At 32.0% G+C, this 21,923-nt stretch overlaps 1 protein-coding gene across 6 annotated transcripts in view; it reads right to left on the reverse strand.

Moving 5' to 3' along the window:
* LOC143084890 (uncharacterized) overlaps window positions 1-21,923 on the reverse strand; it is an 89,530-nt gene that overhangs the window by 58,449 nt on the left and 9,158 nt on the right. For 2 of the 6 annotated variants that reach the window (XM_076260950.1, XM_076260947.1), the window contains exons 1-4: window positions 18,041-18,425; window positions 8,626-10,792; window positions 5,678-5,818; window positions 862-976 (exon numbers count right to left, since the gene is read on the reverse strand). In XM_076260950.1, the coding sequence (XP_076117065.1) occupies window positions 862-976; window positions 5,678-5,818; window positions 8,626-10,792; window positions 18,041-18,043 (2,426 nt within the window). In that variant the 5' untranslated portion in view covers window positions 18,044-18,425. Of the gene's footprint in view, window positions 1-861; window positions 977-5,677; window positions 5,819-8,625; window positions 10,793-18,040; window positions 18,426-21,923 lie in introns of those variants that run through there. The other 4 variants (XM_076260951.1, XM_076260952.1, XM_076260949.1 and 1 more) reach the window with 4 other exon arrangements.

Here is a 21,923-nt window from a genome sequence, read left to right on the forward strand (position 1 = left end):
CATCCAAAAGATTTGAATTCATGTAAGTGTTGTATGAAAAATGAGATTTGGAATTGTTTCCAAAAAAAGTATTTTATAAATGCATTATACATCTTGTGAGCTCTACTTCCCCTATAGATAGAATACATGGAAAAAGTGAATTTTCTACGACATTTGAAATCTTTGATAAAAAAGATATTTTTGAAAAGAATCACATTTTAAGTGTAAAATATTACACCTGAAAATATGATTGTTTTATTGAATGCACTTCCATCCCTCTTGACTGTATTATCCTTGCCAGTTTTTATTGACCATTTGAGGAAGCTGGAATAGATAAATCCCATATAACAATTTCTACATCACAATAAATGGACTGGCAATATAGGATGCCTTATAGAGTAATCAAAACTAATTGAGCTATTGATATGGGGAGACTTAACTTTATAGAGGACATAAAAATGATAATAAAATGTGGTAAAAGACGGAAGGAAGCTCTTATAAAGTCTGTTATATTATTGACTTACTAATATAAGAAGTCTTATAGCTTTAGACATTGGAATACTTATGATCAATTTGATGTCTTTGTTACTCTCACTGAGAGAACTCTCTAAAGTTCTAAAAATCAGTTTTGCCCTTTTTTCAACATAAATGCTATTTATTCTCCATGTTATTCTTTATTGAGCAACATATTTTTAAATAGATGTTTTTAGCCAAAATAGCTGTAGTTATATGCATGATTGCACTACCGTTAACATTGACATGAAGCAAAGAAAACGTGATTATTCAATGTCCTCATGTAAAAGCAGATAAATAGCTTTGATCTAATTTAGTATAGTAACAATTCTTACAAACCACACACATTCATGAATTTAAGTAACTTACATATCAGATGAAATCTCTCTAAGGGTATCTGTATCGGCTATAATAGTCCCGGCATCACTATACATGTCCGAATCACTTTCAAGGTCCCTGGCCCGTCTCGTACCTTTTAACACGGCTACAATACAAATGAAATTGATCACTTTCTAATGTATTTAAACTTTTATGTCGAAAATACATTTGATTTCATACAAAAAGAAAAAATATCTTTGTGATAAGGTAGTAAAATGTGATAAACGATATGGCCCCTTGACAATTGAACCGATTTTACAATCTGTTGACAACCAGTACAGGTAACGCTGACACTGTATATACTTTAAGATGTTTGCAAGTGAAATAAATAAAAATTAAGATTTATTGCTAATTGAGGTACATGTATTAAATTTCTAAATCTAATTTGTTACAACATGCCCATTATATATAATGAATTAAACATTTCACCTATTTAACAGAATGTAACAATAAAGGTAAACTTTAATTTGTTTCCTTACACTTATGGTTTTTCTCTTTAAAATCAGAATTAGCGTTAGATATATTAACATATTGGCTGAAGTTATATATGTAAAGGTTAATTTTGATTTACATAAGTCCTGTGTTTTCTTGAAACATTTTTTTCATAATAGCAGTGAATGTCTGATTTCAGATGTCAACTACTGGTAAAAGTTTAAGACTGGATGTTTGGCTATATGGGGTATTAAAGGAGTGATTCTATTTAGAATTTCTAACCCAACATCCTTCTAAAATTCTCAATGGGGATTTTAGACACACAAGGACCTACCTGCATTGCTTTACTTGCATATATCCTAATATTCTATGTTTTTGAATGAGTGTACTTAACCTCTATAATGTAAATTTCACTAAACCAGTATCATGTTTTTTTTCTCAAAATCAAGTTTTTTCTAGGACAATTTTTTCAAGCTTTTAAAGTTTTAAGCTATAAATCAAAATTTTATTGTATTTACTAAACAAATGTCAATAAATCAAGTCTTGTATCTTGTCTGAAAATGGACAGAATATCAATGAAAAAATAAAGTTAAGAAACAGAATCCATCTGAATAATGTCACCCTGACAGATTAACTAATCAATGTTGACAGGTACTTATTACAAAGCAAAAGATACATTGTGTAGTAAAATACTGATTCCTCCTATATTTATTGCTGCCACTGAATATGATACCAGCATATTAATATTACAAAGGCATTATAATGACAGGGGATGATAACATTATTTTTTAAATGGAGCCACTATCAATTTTACAGATATCAAGTCAACTGTAACTTAGAATTGTAAACACATGTATTGGGAAAATTACTGGTATCAAATGAAAATTTATAAAATAAATGAAGAATGTGTCTATGGGTCACATACAGATGCAGGATTCACTTTTTAAAGACATTTTTCTGGTGATTATTTTCATAACATTTAGTAGAGGCAAACTAAAAATTTGAGAATTAAAACAGCAATTTTTCTATTTATAAAGGGTAATAACTCAGGAACAATAAAAGTAAAGCCACCCAATTTCAAACTTAATCTGTAGTTTTTGGTAATAAGAAAATGTTTTAGAAAATTTGGTTGAGGCAAACTAAAGTTAGAGAATGTAAACCAATTTTGGGATGGACAGTTGGACAGACAATTAGGTCAACACTTTATGCTAATGACCCAATGCTTAGCAGTGGGGACATAAACTAGAGACTCTCAAGAGCATGTATCGCTCACCTGACTCTACCTGGGTTTTTGAAATCATATAAAACAAGTGAAACTGCGAGCTACTGCTCACTGATGATACCCCCGCCGCAAGTGGATAATATTAATAGTGTAAAAATATGCAAGTGTTCGGTAAACAGGAAGTTGTCGAGTGATGAATCTGAAAACGCATCACACGGTATAACTGACTTATATAAATCCTGAAACCAAATTTCAGAAATCCTTGTATTGTAGTTCCTGAGAAAAATGTGACGAAAATTTTCAACTTGGCTATCATGTGTAAAATCAGACAAGTGTTCGGTAAACAGGAAGTTGTCAAGTGATGAATCTGAAAACGCATCACACGGTATGGCTGACATATATAAATGTTGATACCAAATTACAGAAAGGGTGGATGTGTAGTTCCTGAGAAAAATGTGACGAAAGTTTCATGGGACGGACTGATGGACGGACTGATGGACGGACAGACAGAGGTAAAACAGTATACCCCCCCTTTTTTAAAGCGGGGGTATAAAAAGAAAAAAATTTGGCTACAAAGTAACAACATTTGGCCGGCACCTCATAAGGAGTATTCATGCTATGTTTGGTTTTTCCATTCAGTGGTTCTCTAAAAGATGAAATTTGTATGTATTTCCCATAGGGTCCTATGTTAAACTAAGCTCCCTGCTGGTGGCCATCTTGGATGATGGATCAGCTACAAAGTAGCAACACTTGGTCAACATCTCATCAAGAACATTCGTGCTATGTTTGGTTTCATTCCATTCAGTGGTTCTCTAAAAGAAGACATTTGTATTCATTTCCCATAGGGTCCTATGTAAAACTAAGTCCCCCGCTGGCGGCCATCTTGGATGATGGATCAGCTACAAAGTAACAACACTTGGTCAGCACCTCAAAAGGCACATTCATGCTATGTTTGGTTTCATTCCATTCAGTGGTTCTCTAAAAGAAGACAATTGTATTCATTTCCCATAGGGTGCTATGTTAAACTAAGTCCCTCACTGGCAGCCATCTTGGATAATGGATCGGCTACAAAGTAACAACACTTGGTCAACACCTCATAAAGAAAATTCATGCCATGTTTGGTTTAATTCCATTCAGTGGTTCTCTAGAAGAAGTCATTTGTATGCATTTCCCATAAGGGTCCTATGTTAAACTAAGTCCCTCACTGGCGGCCATCTTGGATGACGGATCGGCTACAAAGTAACAACACTTTGTCAACACCTCATAAGGAACATTCATGCCATGTTTGGTTTCATACCATTCAGTGGTTCTCTAGAAGACGTTCAAAATGTAAAAAGATAATGCCGACGATGGATGCCGACGACTGACAACGACAACGGACGACGGACGCCAAGTGATGAGAAAAGCTAACTTGGGTTTTTTTTCAATTGCTGCTACAGAGAGAATTTATGTGCACATATTAATTTGCAGGAAATATATCATGCTGCTGACCAAATATCAAGTCTCTCTGTTCAATAGTAATTTTTAAAAGAAAAGAGTGATGAAAATATTAGTAGGTAGAACAGACGGAAGGACCAACTGACAATAAGTATAATGGTTCATAAATCTTTCTCGATTCTCGTTTTTTTATATGGATTAGACTGTTGTTTTTCCCATTTGAATGGTTTTACACTAGTCATTTTTCAGGGCCCTTTATAGCTTGCTGTTCTGTGTCAGCCAATGCTTTGTGTTGAAGGCAGTACTTTGACCTATGATGGTTTACTTTTATATATTGTGACTTGGACGGAGAGTTATCTCATCATTCAGGCACTCATACCACATATCTATTAACTAATTTACATGACAGGCTATGAAAACTCTGCATAGGTTGTATTGCCTTACTAGATATATTTCTTTCTTTTAATTCCTATAATCTAAGATGTGTCATTTAGATCAAGAATAAGCCTCTATATTTTTTTTCAGATAGAATCCAATACTATGAATCACTATAAGAGAAGATGTTGGTATAAAATCAATACTTTACTATTGTCTGGAGAATGAAACTATTTGCTGCTCCTTAATAATACAGTTCAATTATAGCTGTAATTCAATAAAAACTCTTGAAAGGTTTGGTAAAGCGTGAAATAATGTCATTGTATGTATAAATTCTGCATTAGATTGACTTATTTAACCCTTGCATGCTTCTGTATAAATTTAGACAAATTCATTTGTATTTTACTGTATTGTCTTTGGCAAGAAGTGATTTGCTGTCTGTGTTGTATGGTTTAAGTTGTTCAATGTTTAAAATTTATACGAGATAAATACCAATCCTATTAATAGAGCATGTATTCAGATATTACTTGTTTTCAGAATCAAATATTAAACACAGTTCCATTTGTAGGTGGGACTTTCAATTAATTCCAGAAATTTTCTTTCGATTGTATTATAATTGAGATAACTGTACTGAATTAGAAGATTTGCAAACATCAAATTTTAAATTAATGGTAAAACAAGAATGTGTCCAAAGTACATGGATGCACCACTCACACTGTCATTTTCCATGTTCAATGGACCATGAAATTGGGTAATAATCTAATTTGGCATTAAAATTAGAAAGATCATACCATAGGGAACATGTGTACTAAGTTTAAAGTTGATTGGACTTCAACTTCATCAAAAACTACCTTAACCAAAAACTTTAAACTGAATCTGGCACTTCAATTTTCTATTTTCAGTGGACTGGGAAATTGGGGTAAAAAGTCTAATTTGGCTATAAAATTAGAAAAATCATATCATAAGGAACATGTGTACTAAGTCTCAAGTTAATTGGACTGCAGCTTCATCAAAAACACTTTGACCAAAAACTTTAACCTGAAGCGAACAGACGAAAGAACGCACAGACGGAAGAACGAACGAATGAACGGACGCACAGACCAGAAAACATAATGCCCCTCTACTATTGTAGGTGGGGCATGAAAGTACTGTTCACTAGGTTTGCTCACATGTTATTTGTAAACTCAATTTGTGACCATCAAATCATCAATTGATACCTGCAAATCTTCAAGTACAATACTGATATTTCCTGATATGTATTTGGTAATTTAAATATTGTTTGTAAGTGTGTTTGTTTTTGTATGTCTGTCTGTTAATCCATGGTTAGTATCACTACCCTACCTGATTGATAATGTTTAAAAGTTTCAGCATAAGCTTGATCTAGGTCAGTAACCTTGTGGTCATCTGTTTTCCTGTCTGACCATTCTGTTGGTGAGTTCATGGTCACAGTACCAACTTCTGAGTCAGTATCCGGCACATATCCTACAGAATAAAACACTTGTTGGTTCAGATGAAAATTCACAAAGTTCATTACTGAAAACATTATAAACTGACTTAATTTGGTGAAGGTGTATGACAAATGTCAGAAAGATTTAAGTTGTTAACTACAGGACCAAGGGATCCCAAACTTTAATTGCATTGTTACATGTTACAATAATAAAAAGTATCAATTATTAAAATAAGGTTACGTTACTCTAAAATAAATACTCCTAGTAAATTTATTGCAATGATAAAATTAAGTATACAATCACCAGATGATCAGTTTGATGCCATCACCAAAACTTCCCACTTTCAAAAGAGGGATAAAACATATTCATTTTTTTTGTGTGTATGTTTAAGAGATATAAATGCCAAGGATGAAGCAAGATAAGACAGTAAAGTGACAAGAGTTTATATCGTAAATTAGAAATTAAAAAACTCAACATAATAAACTGTCAACTAAGATATATGTTCTAGCCTGGTAACCTAATCACAATTGATAACCCCAACTGTTGAATCTCAGTATCAGTACAAGTCTTGCTTCCAAGACTAAATATTGTCAAAGGGAAGATTACAGAGGTGCACAGAATTTAAAATTGAATGTGGTTCTCAAAAATAGACTGACAATCTTATCTATCAATTCATTTTTTTTTTTATCATGAATTGTCCCAGAATTACACTAGTACTTAAAGTTATGAGTATGGCCAACAAATCAGAAAGGACTGTAAAACTCTGATAAATCTAAAATGAAGTACATATGAACAAATTCAATTCAGAAGTGCAAAATTCCCAAAAGCAGAATATGCAGTTCATAATGAATGGATGAAAATATCTAAAATCCAAAACCAGAAAAGGTACCTCTTATTCTGACTTTCTTTGTCTTTGTCTTGGAGACTACAAAGTTATCAATTTACTTACAAAAACTTGGGAATCAAGAATAAATTTTCTTATTATCTATATATCTAAAGAAATAGAAACAATATTTTTTTTTGTAAGAATGAGTACTTATTCATTGGTTGATTAAAGGGGACTAAGAAGGCCCACCCCTTCCTCATTAGAAACATGATCGCATCTAGTATCATATTGGTATAAATTTTCTAATTTAAAAAAAAAACAAACAATGACAACTCTATCCATTCCTTAGACCCTAGAACCATTGGCAGATCCAGGGGGGTTCTGGGGGTTGGAACTCCCCCTTTTTTTTGGCAGATCAATGCATTTGAATGGGGACATATAGTTGGAACCCTCCCTTTGTCCTTGGTTGGGAACCCCCCTTTTTAAAATGTGTGTGTATGCCCCTGACAACTGTGGACCAACACTGCTGTTATATATTTTAAAATATAATATAAACACAAGGCAACCAGAATGAGACAATTTCTGCCTTTTCATGAAGTCAACAGTCATCACAGTAATGAACTTGGACTTCAATCGTTATTAAGAAAAACTGCACTAGATCATCAATCATTAAGACAAACAATCAAATTATTTTAAACTTGATCAAACTGTGTGCAGTTGTAAGTAGTCCATTATATTTGTTTTTAGAAAAAAGATGTTTAATGCAACAAACAAAGGTACAGGTATTCAAAACCTTGCATTAAGATGTTTGGGCTGTGATGAATTAACCTGATTATTTCTCCACTCAGTGTAATGTCTATCAACTCTTAGCTTTTACAATACTTTGTTCGAGTAATTACTTTTTATTTTAAGACGAAAGTTAATTTTAGAACAATTCCGACATTAATGTGCAGTTAAAACAGGTTTCTCTTGGCATCATTTCTAGACATTACACATTGTAAAGTAATAAACATTCTTCTGAGGGCATGTTATTTGATTTCTTTTTTTTTTACCATAAATTTCTATACAATCAACATGACACAAGCTTCCGGTAAAATAAACTAATCAGGAATTGAAGAAAACAACAGACTCTGAATTTAGTTCTAAAACATCTTATTTCCCCCAATTCTAATGAATGTATTTGAAAATGTGCAACATTGTGCAACTTTTTAAAGACACTGAGGTGAGAAATCAAATCCAAAACCACCTGTAATGACACACTGACCACATGTCTATGAAGTATTATAACATCTCTCACCTACACTTTATGTCAATTCTTAGTCCCTTTCCAACCTATTCATCATTACATATTTCAGAATCTATCACCAATTTATCATTGAGATTAATCTAGATATTCCTTAATGTCATTGAAACTTGCCCCTTGTGAGCATTTAATGTAATATTAACCAATATGATGGAAAAAAATGAACCTATGATTTTTTATTTAATGATGCACAATCCCTTCACATACTGTACAAGCTTTAATCCTTATTCCTAATTGCCAAGTTAAAGTGTGGTCTTACAAATGATTCCAAATCTTTGTATTAACAACAACTTAAGGTCTCCTAGTAAAACCAGTTAAAGTTAAATTCTTTGCTACAAGCCAATAAAGCTTTATCTGTGTATTCAAGCACATATATTATACAATACAACTCTAAATGATAGAAGAAAAGTGTGTTTTACATTTGTGGTTTCAGGGACTTTAATAGCTCACTATGTGTATGGGCTTTTCTCATTGTTGAAGGCAGTACAGTGACCTATAGCTGTTAATTTCTGTGTCATTTGGTCTCTTGTGGAGAGTTGTCTTGTTGGAATTCATACCACATCTCTTTTTTTTAAATGTAGCCATTTTGTTGAAGTTCACAGTTCTGTTATGGATAATTAAACTTACAAGTGTTCAGAACAAAATGGTTATAATAAGCCAAACTATTTTTTGGTTCTCTGTTGACCAAATCTTCTTAAACATGTAACCTTACCTGTGTCAGCACTAGTTGTAGATATAAGAGAATGGGGGCGGTCCCTTTTATTATGTCCCGCCTTTAAATCTCTCTCCAGTTGTGTGGGATCGCCAAACTGTTTCTCCTCCAAACCAGAAGTCTCGGTTAGTTCTTGGAGACTATCTAAATTCTGTGACCATCTCATTTCCTGTGAGTCGGCCATCCCACAATCACTTTGTAAGGATATTCCAGAATCCGTCATAGGTAACCTCTGTCGGTATATTATACCTTCCGTGGAACTCTGTAAAGAATTGGTAGAATCTGTTAATCCTTTTACAGAGATTCCAGAATCAGTCATCGGTTTATCTAATTTATGTATTTGTTCTCTCGTAAGACCACTTTGAACCTTTTGGAAACTAAGTTCCTTGTTGCTATGAATACTATCTTCCTTATCAAGTTTCAGATTCTCTAATTTTTCTGACAAACTGTCATTTCTACTACTAGTATTAGCATCTAATCCGTATGTGTATGTCGCATTCAGATTACCCTTCTCATTGTACCCTCGGAGTATGTTCTTACTGTAAGAATCTTCCAGACTATCGTCAGATTGTTGCTCTTCTGAATCTGAAGCTTCTTGTCTCCAGTCAAGCGTATCATCTCCTACAATAGGTAATTCAACACCTCTTGTCTGATCTGCCTGAAAAGTGGAATTTAAATTATGTCTAAGATTTTGTAGGATTTGATCATCAGATAATTGTGCCACCTCTTCAGGTATACCAGTGCTGATACAAGATTTGGAATGTGATATAGTACGTGTTCGATCAAGCAGGGATTTGGATTTTTCTGTCACCAATGGCGTGGAAGTGATCACATTTTTATTTTCAAATGTTTCATTTAATGAAGCAACCCTCTTTGTTTTTTCACAAGATTGAACAATTTTTTCAATGTCAGTAAGATTTGAAGAATCCACTAAATCGTCAGTTAATAAATCAGTTTGGAATAGAACGTCCTCCAAATCAAGTACACCTAAGCTTGAGCTCATACTCTCGCTCATTTGATTTGATTTGGAAACAGGAGTCGTCTTTACTTCACACTCATTTGATATTTCATGATGAATTTTATCAGAATTTCTAGAATTACTAAAATGTTTGGGTGAATTATTTCCCTCAGTGTCGTCAAAAGTTAAATTGAAATATTTCCTGCCGTCAGAAGAAAGGCAATCTTTTAATTCTGGACCAATAGAATCATCACCACTAGACCCACTATCATTATGGGTACGATTTAATTGTTCAATCTTTTCACTAGGAAGGATAAACCCACTATCTGTATAGATACGATTTAATTGTTCAATCTTTTCAGCGGGAAGGATATAGGTATTATTCAAAGCATTGCCAGTCACCTCAAGCTCAGTACTTACACAACCTTGACCTTGATAGTGCTGCTGTCCATAGTTTTGTGATCTCCTTGGAGATTTATGATGGTAATCCTCAGACTCAGATCCACGAGAACCTTCACTCAACGTAAATGTTGATGATAACTTTTTCACACAAGAATCTCCATATTGTTCTGTTAACAAATCATCAATGTTTAAATTAGAACGGTCATATAAATATTCTTGTTGATAATGATGTTTCTGTTGTTGCGCAATCCTAGGTGGTTCACTACGATACTGAAACTCCTCCTGTTCTTCGAGTATTTTAGAACGTAACAAACTCTCTGTATTTTCGTGTTTATTAAATGATTTAGGTTGAGGTAAGAGTCTTCTAGCCTTGGTTTTAGGTTGCGGTATTTGTCGTAACGTCTCGGTTACATCCTCCACACTGACCACAGATCCTTCAGGTTTAGATACTCTATCTGCAGGAGCAAATATTCCATGTCCAACACGGCACTCGAAATAACGAACACCTTCTACCGATCCATCGTGTTTTCCATCAGGTTCGTCAAGCTCAATTCCACACCAGAATCCAGATGCTATGTGTGTTTTACCAAAATAAAGCAGAGTTCCCGATTTAACTCCACTAATCACTATTCTATCTCCGACATGTAGCTCTTCATCTGCATGATCTTCAGGGGGAGGCGAAAAAAGACGTGGTTCTTCTTGTTTCTCCTTTTGCAGTCCGAAGGTTTTTGGCGCTGGGAGAAAAGATCTCCTTTTCTCTTTACCTTTCCCCTCGGGTATGGGTATTCTTTTGTTGGAATAGGAGGCCTGCAATAAAAGTAATAATAAATTTTTAATTAAACTGAACTTAATAAAAATTCATTTATTTCAAAAGCTACCCATTACCAACCAATCAAATATTCATTAATAATATAATGTAAACTGAGAGGATGACATGAGATTTTATTTCCTTTTATTACCTTCAATTAAGTATATTTTCCTACAGTTACAGGTTACAAATGTCCAATATACCTCACTATACATATTTAGATTAAAATCTAAATCAATTTTATTTTAAAATGAACTGAATAGAATTGTTTGAGCCTATTGTGTACAACATACAATGTACAAGAATATTAATAAACAAATTTTTGCTACATGTAATATTGAAAGTTCATAAGATTTGCTGATAATTTTGTTCTTTTTTAATTTGACTTAGAACCACTATTTTTATCTTTTATGTAAAACTTTAACTGTAAAATGATAATCTACTATAAAGTGAGAATAGGAGAGCTGTAAAAACTGGTCCTAATAACCACATCATCATGATTATATATATTTTAATTTTAATTTAGTAACTGTATTAGTTTATTTTTACAAACTGATCCACACTAGTTAAATAGATTGAATGTTGAATGTTGCTATTTTACATCTTGTGATCAATTTTCATTGGCAATCGCCAATGGCAGTCAGCAGGGTTAAAGAATACCAGTTGTTCGACCTGTTAGTCAAATGCGTTTTGTTTAAATATACTTCTCTTCACATTTTTGGTCTTTTGGAAAATGTTGTTTGTGCTGTATTTAGACCCTTCTACAACAAATTTGTTTTACATGCACACTTATAAAAATTGCGGTTTTTATCCAATGCAATCATAGGTTTGAACGTAGTTTTCAATTTAGACTCGTTTATATATATATATGTCAAATAAAATTGATCACAAGATGTAACAAAATGGATCTTGATATAATTTAATACTAAACAGAAAAAAAAAATTAACTTGTGGCCACGATGTTATGCCACAAACATACGGTGTAAATATTTTTTTAGTACACCAGATTCGGATTTCGACAATAAATGTCTCTTCAGTGATGTTAGGGATCGAAACGGTATTTGGAAGGCCATATAAAAAGTACCCTCTTTTTTAGAAAAAAGTACCCTCATTTTTAGATTAGACTCTTGAATTTTAAGATTGTGTTTAAATTACTGCTGAAATTAGAAAATGATTCCACTTTAAGATCTTCATGGCTAAATTATATTTCCAACATTTTTAATGAATGTGGTCTCTCCTACATATGGAGTTATCAACATTTTTACAATTATGATTGGCTAAAACATACGATTAGAACTAGTCTCCAAGACCAATTTATTCAAACTTGGAGTTCAAATATTAATAACAGTCCTAAAACGGTTAACTATTGCATTTATAAAGAAAGTTTTGCTTTCGAGAACTATATCAACAAGCTAGACGATAAAGACGTTTTCACTCTTTGTAGATTTAGAACCGTAAATCACAAGCTCCCAATAGAATCTGGTAGATGGAAAAACATACCCAGAGAAAATCGAACTTGTAACTTATGTAATAGTAATGAAATTGGAGATGAATTTCACTATATTTTAGAATGTACATATTTTTCCAAAGAAAGGAAAGAATGTATAGATGAAAAATTCTGTACCAAGATTAATACTCTCAAGTCTAAAGCAGTTATGAATTTTTCAAAACAATCAAAACTTAAAAAGCTGTGTAAGCTCATTAGAATCATTAATACAAAAATGGATTCTCTCTGATAAAATGGAATCCACCAAACCTATGCATTCTTTTCTTCTCTATTTGCTGTAACCTCACCATGTTTTATAGTATTATTATGTATGTCTATGTATTTCTGTATACCATTGTATCAACATAGGTTCTTCAGAATAAAATATATATACTGTCAGAGTCAATATAGGATGAACAGATCATATAAACCGGAGGGAAAATATGATACAAGCCCAAACGAAAAAATATAAACGAGTCTAAATTGAAAACTACGTTCAAACCTATGATTGCGTTGGATAAAAACTGCAATTTTTATTTGTGTGCATGTAAAACAAATTTTGTTGTAGAAGGGTCTAAAAACAGCACAAACAACATTTTCCAAAAGACCAAAAAAGTTAAAAAGTTTAAACAAAACGCATTTGACTAACAGGTCGAACAACTGATGTTCTCTAACCCTGCTGACTGCCATTGGCGATTGCCAAATAAAATTGATCACAAGATGTAACAATGGATATATATTGTCTTTTTCACTAGATGGTCAGATAACCACAAACTAAGTCCAATCATGTCAGAAGTTCAGTTCATTGTAAAAAAAAAAGTCTCAGATGTGTTCACTACAAAGAATTACAAACACAATGCTCCCTAAAAGTCCATATCCCAAGTTTTTTTCATATATATATACTGCTGAACCAAAGAAAAATAAATTGACTTGAAAGTGCTTCTTTGGCTTAACCTTCATAAAAATATGCTTGGAGCTAAAAGTTTATAAATTAAGGATCAGTATATATCTATATATATATAAATAATGAGCTTCATAATCAAGATGATCCATAACAGAATCGTCAACAATGTAGCCTGAAGAAGTAGTGATGGACATTTGTAAGAATTTATCAGCTTTATAACTGGTATCAATCTCAGAATATCTAGGAAGGATACAAACTAATAAGATCACATCTGAAAACATCTAAAGAGAAAATGAAGACAGAATGTGCCAATTATTTCATATTTTTCATTAACAAACTTGATTAGAAGCTGAACATAGAACCGTCTTGATTAAAGGTTAAGTTGTTTTATACTGGTTCTTACAATCATCAATGAACCTTAATTCTGTTAATTATTTACAGGAACTTAACTACTGAGGCAGGCAATTAAAGAAGAGATGGAATTATATCTAGGCCCAACCAAATTATATTTCTGTTAATTAACCTTGTTTAGTAGTTATAAATATATAAAGTTGAACAACCTTAGATCTGAGAGTTCAAATGTTTATTATTGTTGGTCTAACATTTGTCAGCAAACAATAAAAATCCAAAGGCGGTTTGGGAGGGTTTTCAAGGTAGAAAGTGAACCATACATAAATTTGCAGACAATGAGGATAAAGTATTAAATCCAAAGTGAGCTAAGGATCAAATATAGGTCAATGTGACTTGAATGCTGTCCTACTTATACTGGTCAACAACAGACAATGTACTTGATAATTCAACTTTGATTTTAAACTTAACATAACAAAACTTATATATATCTAAAACCTATTAAGTAAGTAAGTAAGTAAGTAAGTAAAACTTTATTTGGATTCGGCATATTGACAAACAATACAAACATAAGCTCTTATGAGCTTTTCACCGAATATTAGTCAACTCAAAGCATAAAATAGAAGCTGCATTTATATATATTTGATATTGGATATCCCAAAACAAAAACAGAACACATATCCATGTAACCTTGTATGACCATGATATATTTAATTTTAAAGATGACATTAAAACTAGATAAGATATAAACAAGCTTTCCATTCCAGGTTTTTCTTGTCACCCTACTAAAATCATTTGAACCATAAAATCTCAATAATATCTCATTTTCATGCCCTAAAGATATAACAAATCAAAACAAAAAACTGAAGAAATATCAAATTTTCTTCTATATATTTACATGATATTTTGTCTACCTGATGACATTAGGGACGACATCAAAAGTTCAATGAAGGATAAAAAACTTAATTCACATAGTTTTTTCACTGACCCCCCCCACCCCCCTCTTAACTTAATTTGGGAAAAATTGATTGACCCATATGGATATATGTAAAAATCAATGTCGGACAACCAAATTTTGCAGCCGTTCAACCCCCCCCCCCCCCCACCCCAAACTATTTGAATTAAGTTTTTTATCTTACATTGATCTTTTGATGTCGTCCCTTAAATTATGTATATATTTGTATTAAGATCATAGATCACCAATCAATAGATAGATGTTATAGGCACATTAACCTGTCATATAATGACTTAATCACAGGTAAACACCAGGTAATCAATGTTATCTCTAACTTTTATCTATTATTTATATTGTGAGATTTTAAAAAATAAGTAAGTTTTAATTTCCTATATATAGTAACACCTTAACAGGACCAGGATCCTGATGTTGAGGACCAAGCATCAATTCTCTACCCTTATAAACAATTGTTGGATTAACATAATTAATGAATAAAGAACAATAATAAAAAGATATTCAGCAATACAAATGCAGACTTATTAAAATTTTATTTGTCTTGTCTTTTATAATGAACAATTAAAACTCAAAATTGTTCATCAAAATTATTATGAAAAGCTATACCATGCTGTTCTCATGTCAGCCAGCAGGAAATAAATGTATAGAACTTCTGGATTTCTAATGATGATTCATGGCATTATAAAATGTTAATTATTTGAACATATTAAAGGGAGGTAATTTGATAAATTAAAATGTTTCACGAATCAGAAAAAAATAAATAAAATTGATTGTTATTGCTTTTTAAAATCAAAAGTTATTAGGAAGGATCTGCAATGTTTATCATCAGAGATGAAGGGCATGAAATTTGTACTGCCACTAACTTGAATATAAGGATAAGCTATGTTAGATACGTAATGCATAAACTTTGCCTTGCAACAGGCCACCTTCTGATCTCTTAGATAGTTGTTTCAAAGGTTTTTTAAAGTGCAGAGAGCATTGAACTTTGATTCAATCATTGAAAGATTTAGCATTAATTACTCTTTTGATCCAACTTAGCTACAAACTTATACAGCACAGCAAACCATGTTCCTCAAGAAAGCAAGGGCCCAGGTTGAACTTAACTTAGGAAAAGGAGAAGTCCAGGTCATTACATTTCTATACCCTTGTCAAACCTAAGACAAAACTATTTATTATATTGAAGAAATTAAATTCAAAAGTATGTACAGTCCACAAATACAAATTTTATTAGTTATCTCCCCTATTATCAGTAGTAAAATTTTCACTGTTACGTAACCAATGAATAATACATTAACCACTGAATAACAAATATAAAACATAACAATAAAATTTTAGGTTGGACTGAGAGGTCACAATCCTGAAGTTAATTTTACAGTATTTGTAAGCATGTGACCTCTATAGGTAAAGAATTTAAGTTAAGACAATGAATATTTTATCATGTTTATAGAAAACCATAATAGTGTCAAGAGTCAAATATTCATCTTTTTCTTTCGTATTGATTAGCGTAGACACATGTACTGGACAATGATGAAAAAAATTATTATTTTATACAACTTAAAATTGAGAATGGAAATGGGGAATGTGCCAAAGAGACAACAACCCGACCATAGAGCAGACAACAACTTGACTATATAAGAATTGTACAATTGTCATAAATATTATGGTTTAACATAAGGCCCTTATCAGATGTATGCTTGTGTGGTAGAACTTCCTACTATATGTATACTGCACTGTGTCACTGCGCTTTTTTTTACAGGCACTGAAATTTGCAAACCCACAACAATAATTAAAAAAACAATGTAGTGTTATTAATGTGCTGTTTCTGTATTGGCAGTGGTATAGATTCAAAGGTCAGCTGTATTGGCCTCGCGACCCGTAGGGTTTCTTCAAGTATTTGCCAATACAGCTGACCAAGAATCTATACCAGTGTCAATACAGCTGACCAAGAATCTATACCAGTGTCAATACAGAAACAGACAGAACACTTTTATTAAATGATCAGACTTTTTCAATACAGACATGTTCTGAATGCTGTATTACATACATAAAATGTGAATATAGGGCCAATATTTCCAATAGGAACTGGCAATGATGTGAATATAGGGACAATATTTCCAATAGGAACTGGCAATGATGTGAATATAGGGAAATATTTCCAATACAGACTGGCAATGATGTGAATATAGGGACAATATTTCCAATACAGACTGGCAATGATGTCAATATAGGGACAATATTTCCAATACAGACTGGCAATGATGTGAATATAGGGACAATATTTCCAATACAGACTGGCAATGATGTGAATATAGGGACAACATTTCCAATACAGACTGGCAATGATGTGAATATAGGGCCAATATTTCCAATATGGACCGGTAATGATGTGAATATAGGGACAATATTTCCAATACAGACTGGCAATAACTTGAATATAGGGCCAACATTTCCAATACAGACTGGCAATTATGTGAATATAGGGCCAATATTTCCAATACAGACTGGCAATGATGTGAATATAGGGACAATATTTCCAATACAGACTGGCAATAATGTGAATATAGGGCCAATATTTCCAATACAGACTGGCAATAATAAGAATATAGGGCCAATATTTCAAATACAGACTGGCAATAAATCCTGAATAACATGCACAATATATGTTTACATGTAATTCAGGATTCATTTCCAGTCTGTATTAGAAATATTGGACCAGGCCGAAAAACAGTATAGATCATGTGATTTTTATGACCAGAACGACCTCACCAGTATGAGCATGCTGTTTTGGTAGTATTAGGGCTGTTTTAATGTATATATTATTAAAGTGTTGTAATGAGATAGGTAATCAATGATTTGCCAGCTACACATCAAGGACAAGAGGTTGTACAGATATTGTTCTATTTTCAGACTGCCTGATTTCATTTCTTATTGATATAAACTGTCTCAGCAAATAGCAAATTATTTATTTAATAGTCAACTATATTTCCACTTCAAGGTACATGTACCCCTGTTTAAAAAACTATATTTCTATTTTCCCAGATTTGTATGTTATCAATTTAACTAATGATCCTACCCATCGGATATACTTTTGTACACAATTTAGTCCTACAAATCCAGTATCATCCATGTTAAATTAATATAATATCTCCATATTTATATTAATCATAAAAACATGTCCTTTTAAATCTTTGTTTACACACTAAAACTTTTTAGTTTGTTTTCATATCGAAGAGATAATAATATGTTTACAGCCCGTGTAAATATTACGATAGACAACTATTCTATTTAATTAGTCGTTAACGAAGTAGTATTAATTACTCCTACCTTTCTAACTTATAATAAGGACACCAAGACTTTACACCTGTCCACGATTTAACCTGTTAGATAAATGTTATCTAAATAGATTAAGAGATTGTAGAACTGTCAGATACATGTATAAAATATGACAAAAGTTGTCACCACTTGATATATCTTCATCCAACAGATACATGTACAGAGACATTTTTATGTTCGCTATAAATTGTAAAAATAACACTTACCATTATATATCTTAGGACGAAATGATAATTTAAATATCCATCATAACAGGTTAGACTTTAACCAGTGTCCAGTCATCGGTCATCTCATAATTATTAAATCCTTTAACATTTAACAACATATTGGGACGAAAGAAAAATTCCTCAGTTTAAAAAGTTCACAGATGTCCCACGAAAAAAATCTATTCATCTGCCTCCATCTTCCTCAAAATACCAACAACTCGTCAGTCAGTAATACTGTGCCAATTCTAAATCAACATGTATTTTATCTACATCTACTTTACAGTTATATTAATAAACAACAAGCCTAAGACAAAAACATGTCTTAGAAGATCCTTCACGAAAGATAAATATTAAACATCACTACTACAGTACAAAACACAAGTCGTGGTGGTGGTGTATTCAATATGTGCAGCTTTATTGATCTGAATACTAATCAACTATTTTCCTTTTATGGGTTAACACTGATCAATCAATTTCTAACTTATATTGGATTTCTACTCATACTGCAATAAATTCTACTAAAAAATAAATTTAATGAAAAGATAGTTTAAAAGTTATTAGCTTTTATCATTTTTAAATTCTAGTTTTGGGTTATTGGAGAGTATATGTATACATTATAATAAATATATTATAATATATTGATGTTTTGGGTTTATATTATTGATGTTATTTATATTTGTACATGTATGCTGTAGAAGCAGATGTTACCACCTACGTGAGGAATTCACATACCTTTGTTAATATACTCAAAAGATGCTATTCAACTGTAATTTTAAGTAAAATCTTTAACAAACACAAGACTACATTTGTCAGTTCTGTCAAATACAGAAAAATATTAATAAAACCGGAAAACGTTATAATACTAAAAACCTCAAGTAAAGATGACAGAAAAATAAAAAGAGAAAACTCATCAAAACTATACAAACAGAGCATGGTCTAATGTTAGAATATGGAAAGTCAATTAGGGGGGGGGGGGTGGGGTCTGTGTGCTTTTTGAGAAAATAAAGACCATGAAACAAAACATTGACAACTGTTTGATAGAACTGTATTTTACAGAAATTCGAAAATTTTATAACAAAAATATTCCACTTTAACATGGTAAAAAGCATTATTCAATCAGTCAAATATATTAATTCGGTAAAATATCAATCCTTTTCAGTTCCCTAGAAATCTAGTTTCCAAAAGCATTGTTCAAACATACAAAGTCACAATGCATAAAGTGCTCTTTGAGAGGTTGAAATATTGATTTGTCTATGTATAGCTAGAAGGACTTTACTTTTAGAGGAAAAGAAATAGAATCTAAACATGCACCATAAAATGATGTCAACAAGACTTCATATAAAAATCCATTGCAATAAAGATCTGTTATTGATTGTTGCTGGGGGAAACAGCTAGCATAATATACCACTTTATTTTATTGATTTCCAATGCACAAGCATAAACCAATTAAAATCAGGATTCCGATGATGGCTCTATGACTCCTAGTGTTGTTTACTATATCTATGGAATACTACTTCATTGATTAAATATCTACTTAATGTTTTACAGTATTGAGACGTTTTTTCCAACAGATAATGAAATGACTAATGATTAGGATTGAAATCTTTATTGTCATGCTTTGCTAGAGTTAGTTATCGCCCCCTGAATTTGCATCAGATTCCATGTTCATGTATACTAACTGATTGTTGATTATAAAATGTCCAGTGGCAAGTATTTAATGCATATTCATGTATACTTACAAATTCTGAGAAACAAAACCCAAAGGGACTTTTTTTTTAACAAAGGGATCCCTCCTAAAAATAATTATAAAACTAATAAATCTCACATGTGATTGAAACCACAATATCTGGCCTCTACAGAGGGGGGGACCTTTTTTCAGGACGTCAGGATCTGGTGTTTTTCAGCTCCGGATTTTGGGATTGATCCTTTTGGGATCTGGGAATTTTTTTTCAAATTTCAGGATTTCATGTTTTTAAGCAAAGGATTTCAGGACCAATCAAGTTGAGATGGCAAATGATAATCTGTTTATTACTATTTTACCTATTTTACCTAAAAATCATAAGATCTACAAATCAAACCCCAACTTGTCAAAGCAGCTACCACAAAATCAAACTCAATTTATTTAGTTTTTTAAATCATTTAAGAAACGTTGGCAATTGAATGCACTATATATATGCTAAAAGAAATAACTTTCAAACTAATTTATATTTCCCATCCTCACCTATTTAAAAATTTAAGTTAATTAATTTATAGATAACATATTTTAAACATCAACTAGTTACCTTAATACCAAGATAAACACATGTATTACCAACTGCAAACAATCTTATTTTATAACTTCACCTGCACATCTGCATATTTTTATTTCTGAATCAGTGATTTATATAATCGAACAACGCCTTAAATATTAAATACAATATGCAATATACAATTTGTAAATAAAAAATCATTTCTAATTTTGTATTTAAGAAATATTTCAATAATGAAAGCAACCACCCCCATAAAAATAAATATCATAAAATTAAAAAATAGAATAAACTGAAATCGCTAATAAGCTGTAGATAATGATTTATTAAGATCAGATCTTAAGTATGCAAAATTGAGAAATAAGATTGCAAAATTATGCAATGTTAAGTACCAGAATTACTAATAGTGCAAAAATTATGCAATGCATGCAAAATTACTTACAGTACTGTATAATTGTAGAAGTAATATAACAGGTAGCTGTAGGTCTGGCTAATGTCCAGTTAGAACAACCTTTTATATTACCTACATTCCTTACTCCATTCTTTGTTAACTATTACCGTCTCATCATGCCAACAAACTTTCACAACACAAAGTTTTTATGATGGGTAAAGATTCTGTTTGTTACCTATCATTACCTACTTATTTATCATAACTTATATTAAAATACAGGCCAAGCTAATTACATTCTTAATCTCTAAACCATTTACCACATTTTAATGTGAAGTAGCCTGTACATATAATCGGTTGCTGCTTTACTTATACAGTTTTAAATGGAAATATTTTGCCCCTCCTTAGTAAGTGGCGGCTCCAGGGCCCGCTGACTGACCGAAGGGGGTGGGCCTGCTCCAGTCACGCTTCAGTGATTCCGTATATAATCAACAGGATTTTTTCATTGCAAGGGGAGGGACCAGGCCCCCAGGGCCCCTCCCTTAATCTGCCTATGTTAGTAAAAAATCTTTCTCAAACAATTCATAAGGTTGTTAATGGTTTGCTTATTTATTGTTCACATTAACATTGTTACAATTAAACTTTGTTGTAGAGTCATGTAACATTTCATTCCATATCCTTACATACATATTTTTCTGCAAAAACATTGAAAACCTGAAAACCATATCTCTTAAACTATCATTCTCACATGGTCTTTATAAAATGTTAAAACATACCTCTTAAACTATCATTCTCACATGGTCTTTTTAAAATGTTAAAACATATCTCTTAAACTATCATTCTCATATGGTCTTTTTAAAATGTTAAACCATATCTCTTAAACTATCATTCTCACATGGTCTTTTTAAAATGTTAAACCATATCTCTTAAACTATCATTCTCACATGGTCTTTTTAAAATGTTAAACCATATCTCTTAAACTATCATTCTCACATGGTCTTTTTAAAATGTTAAACCATATCTCTTAAACTATCATTCTCACATGGTCTTTTTAAAATGTTAAACCATATCTCTTAAACTATCATTCTCACATGGTCTTTTTAAAATGTTAAACCATATCTCTTAAACAATCATTCTCACATGGTCTTTTTAAAATGTTAAACCATATCTCTTAAACTATCATTCTCACATGGTCTTTTTAAAATGTTAAACCATATCTCTTAAACAATCATTCTCACATGGTCTTTTT

Source organism: Mytilus galloprovincialis, chromosome 8 (assembly GCF_965363235.1).
Source record: "Mytilus galloprovincialis chromosome 8, xbMytGall1.hap1.1, whole genome shotgun sequence".
Classification (NCBI taxonomy): domain Eukaryota; kingdom Metazoa; phylum Mollusca; class Bivalvia; order Mytilida; family Mytilidae; genus Mytilus; species Mytilus galloprovincialis.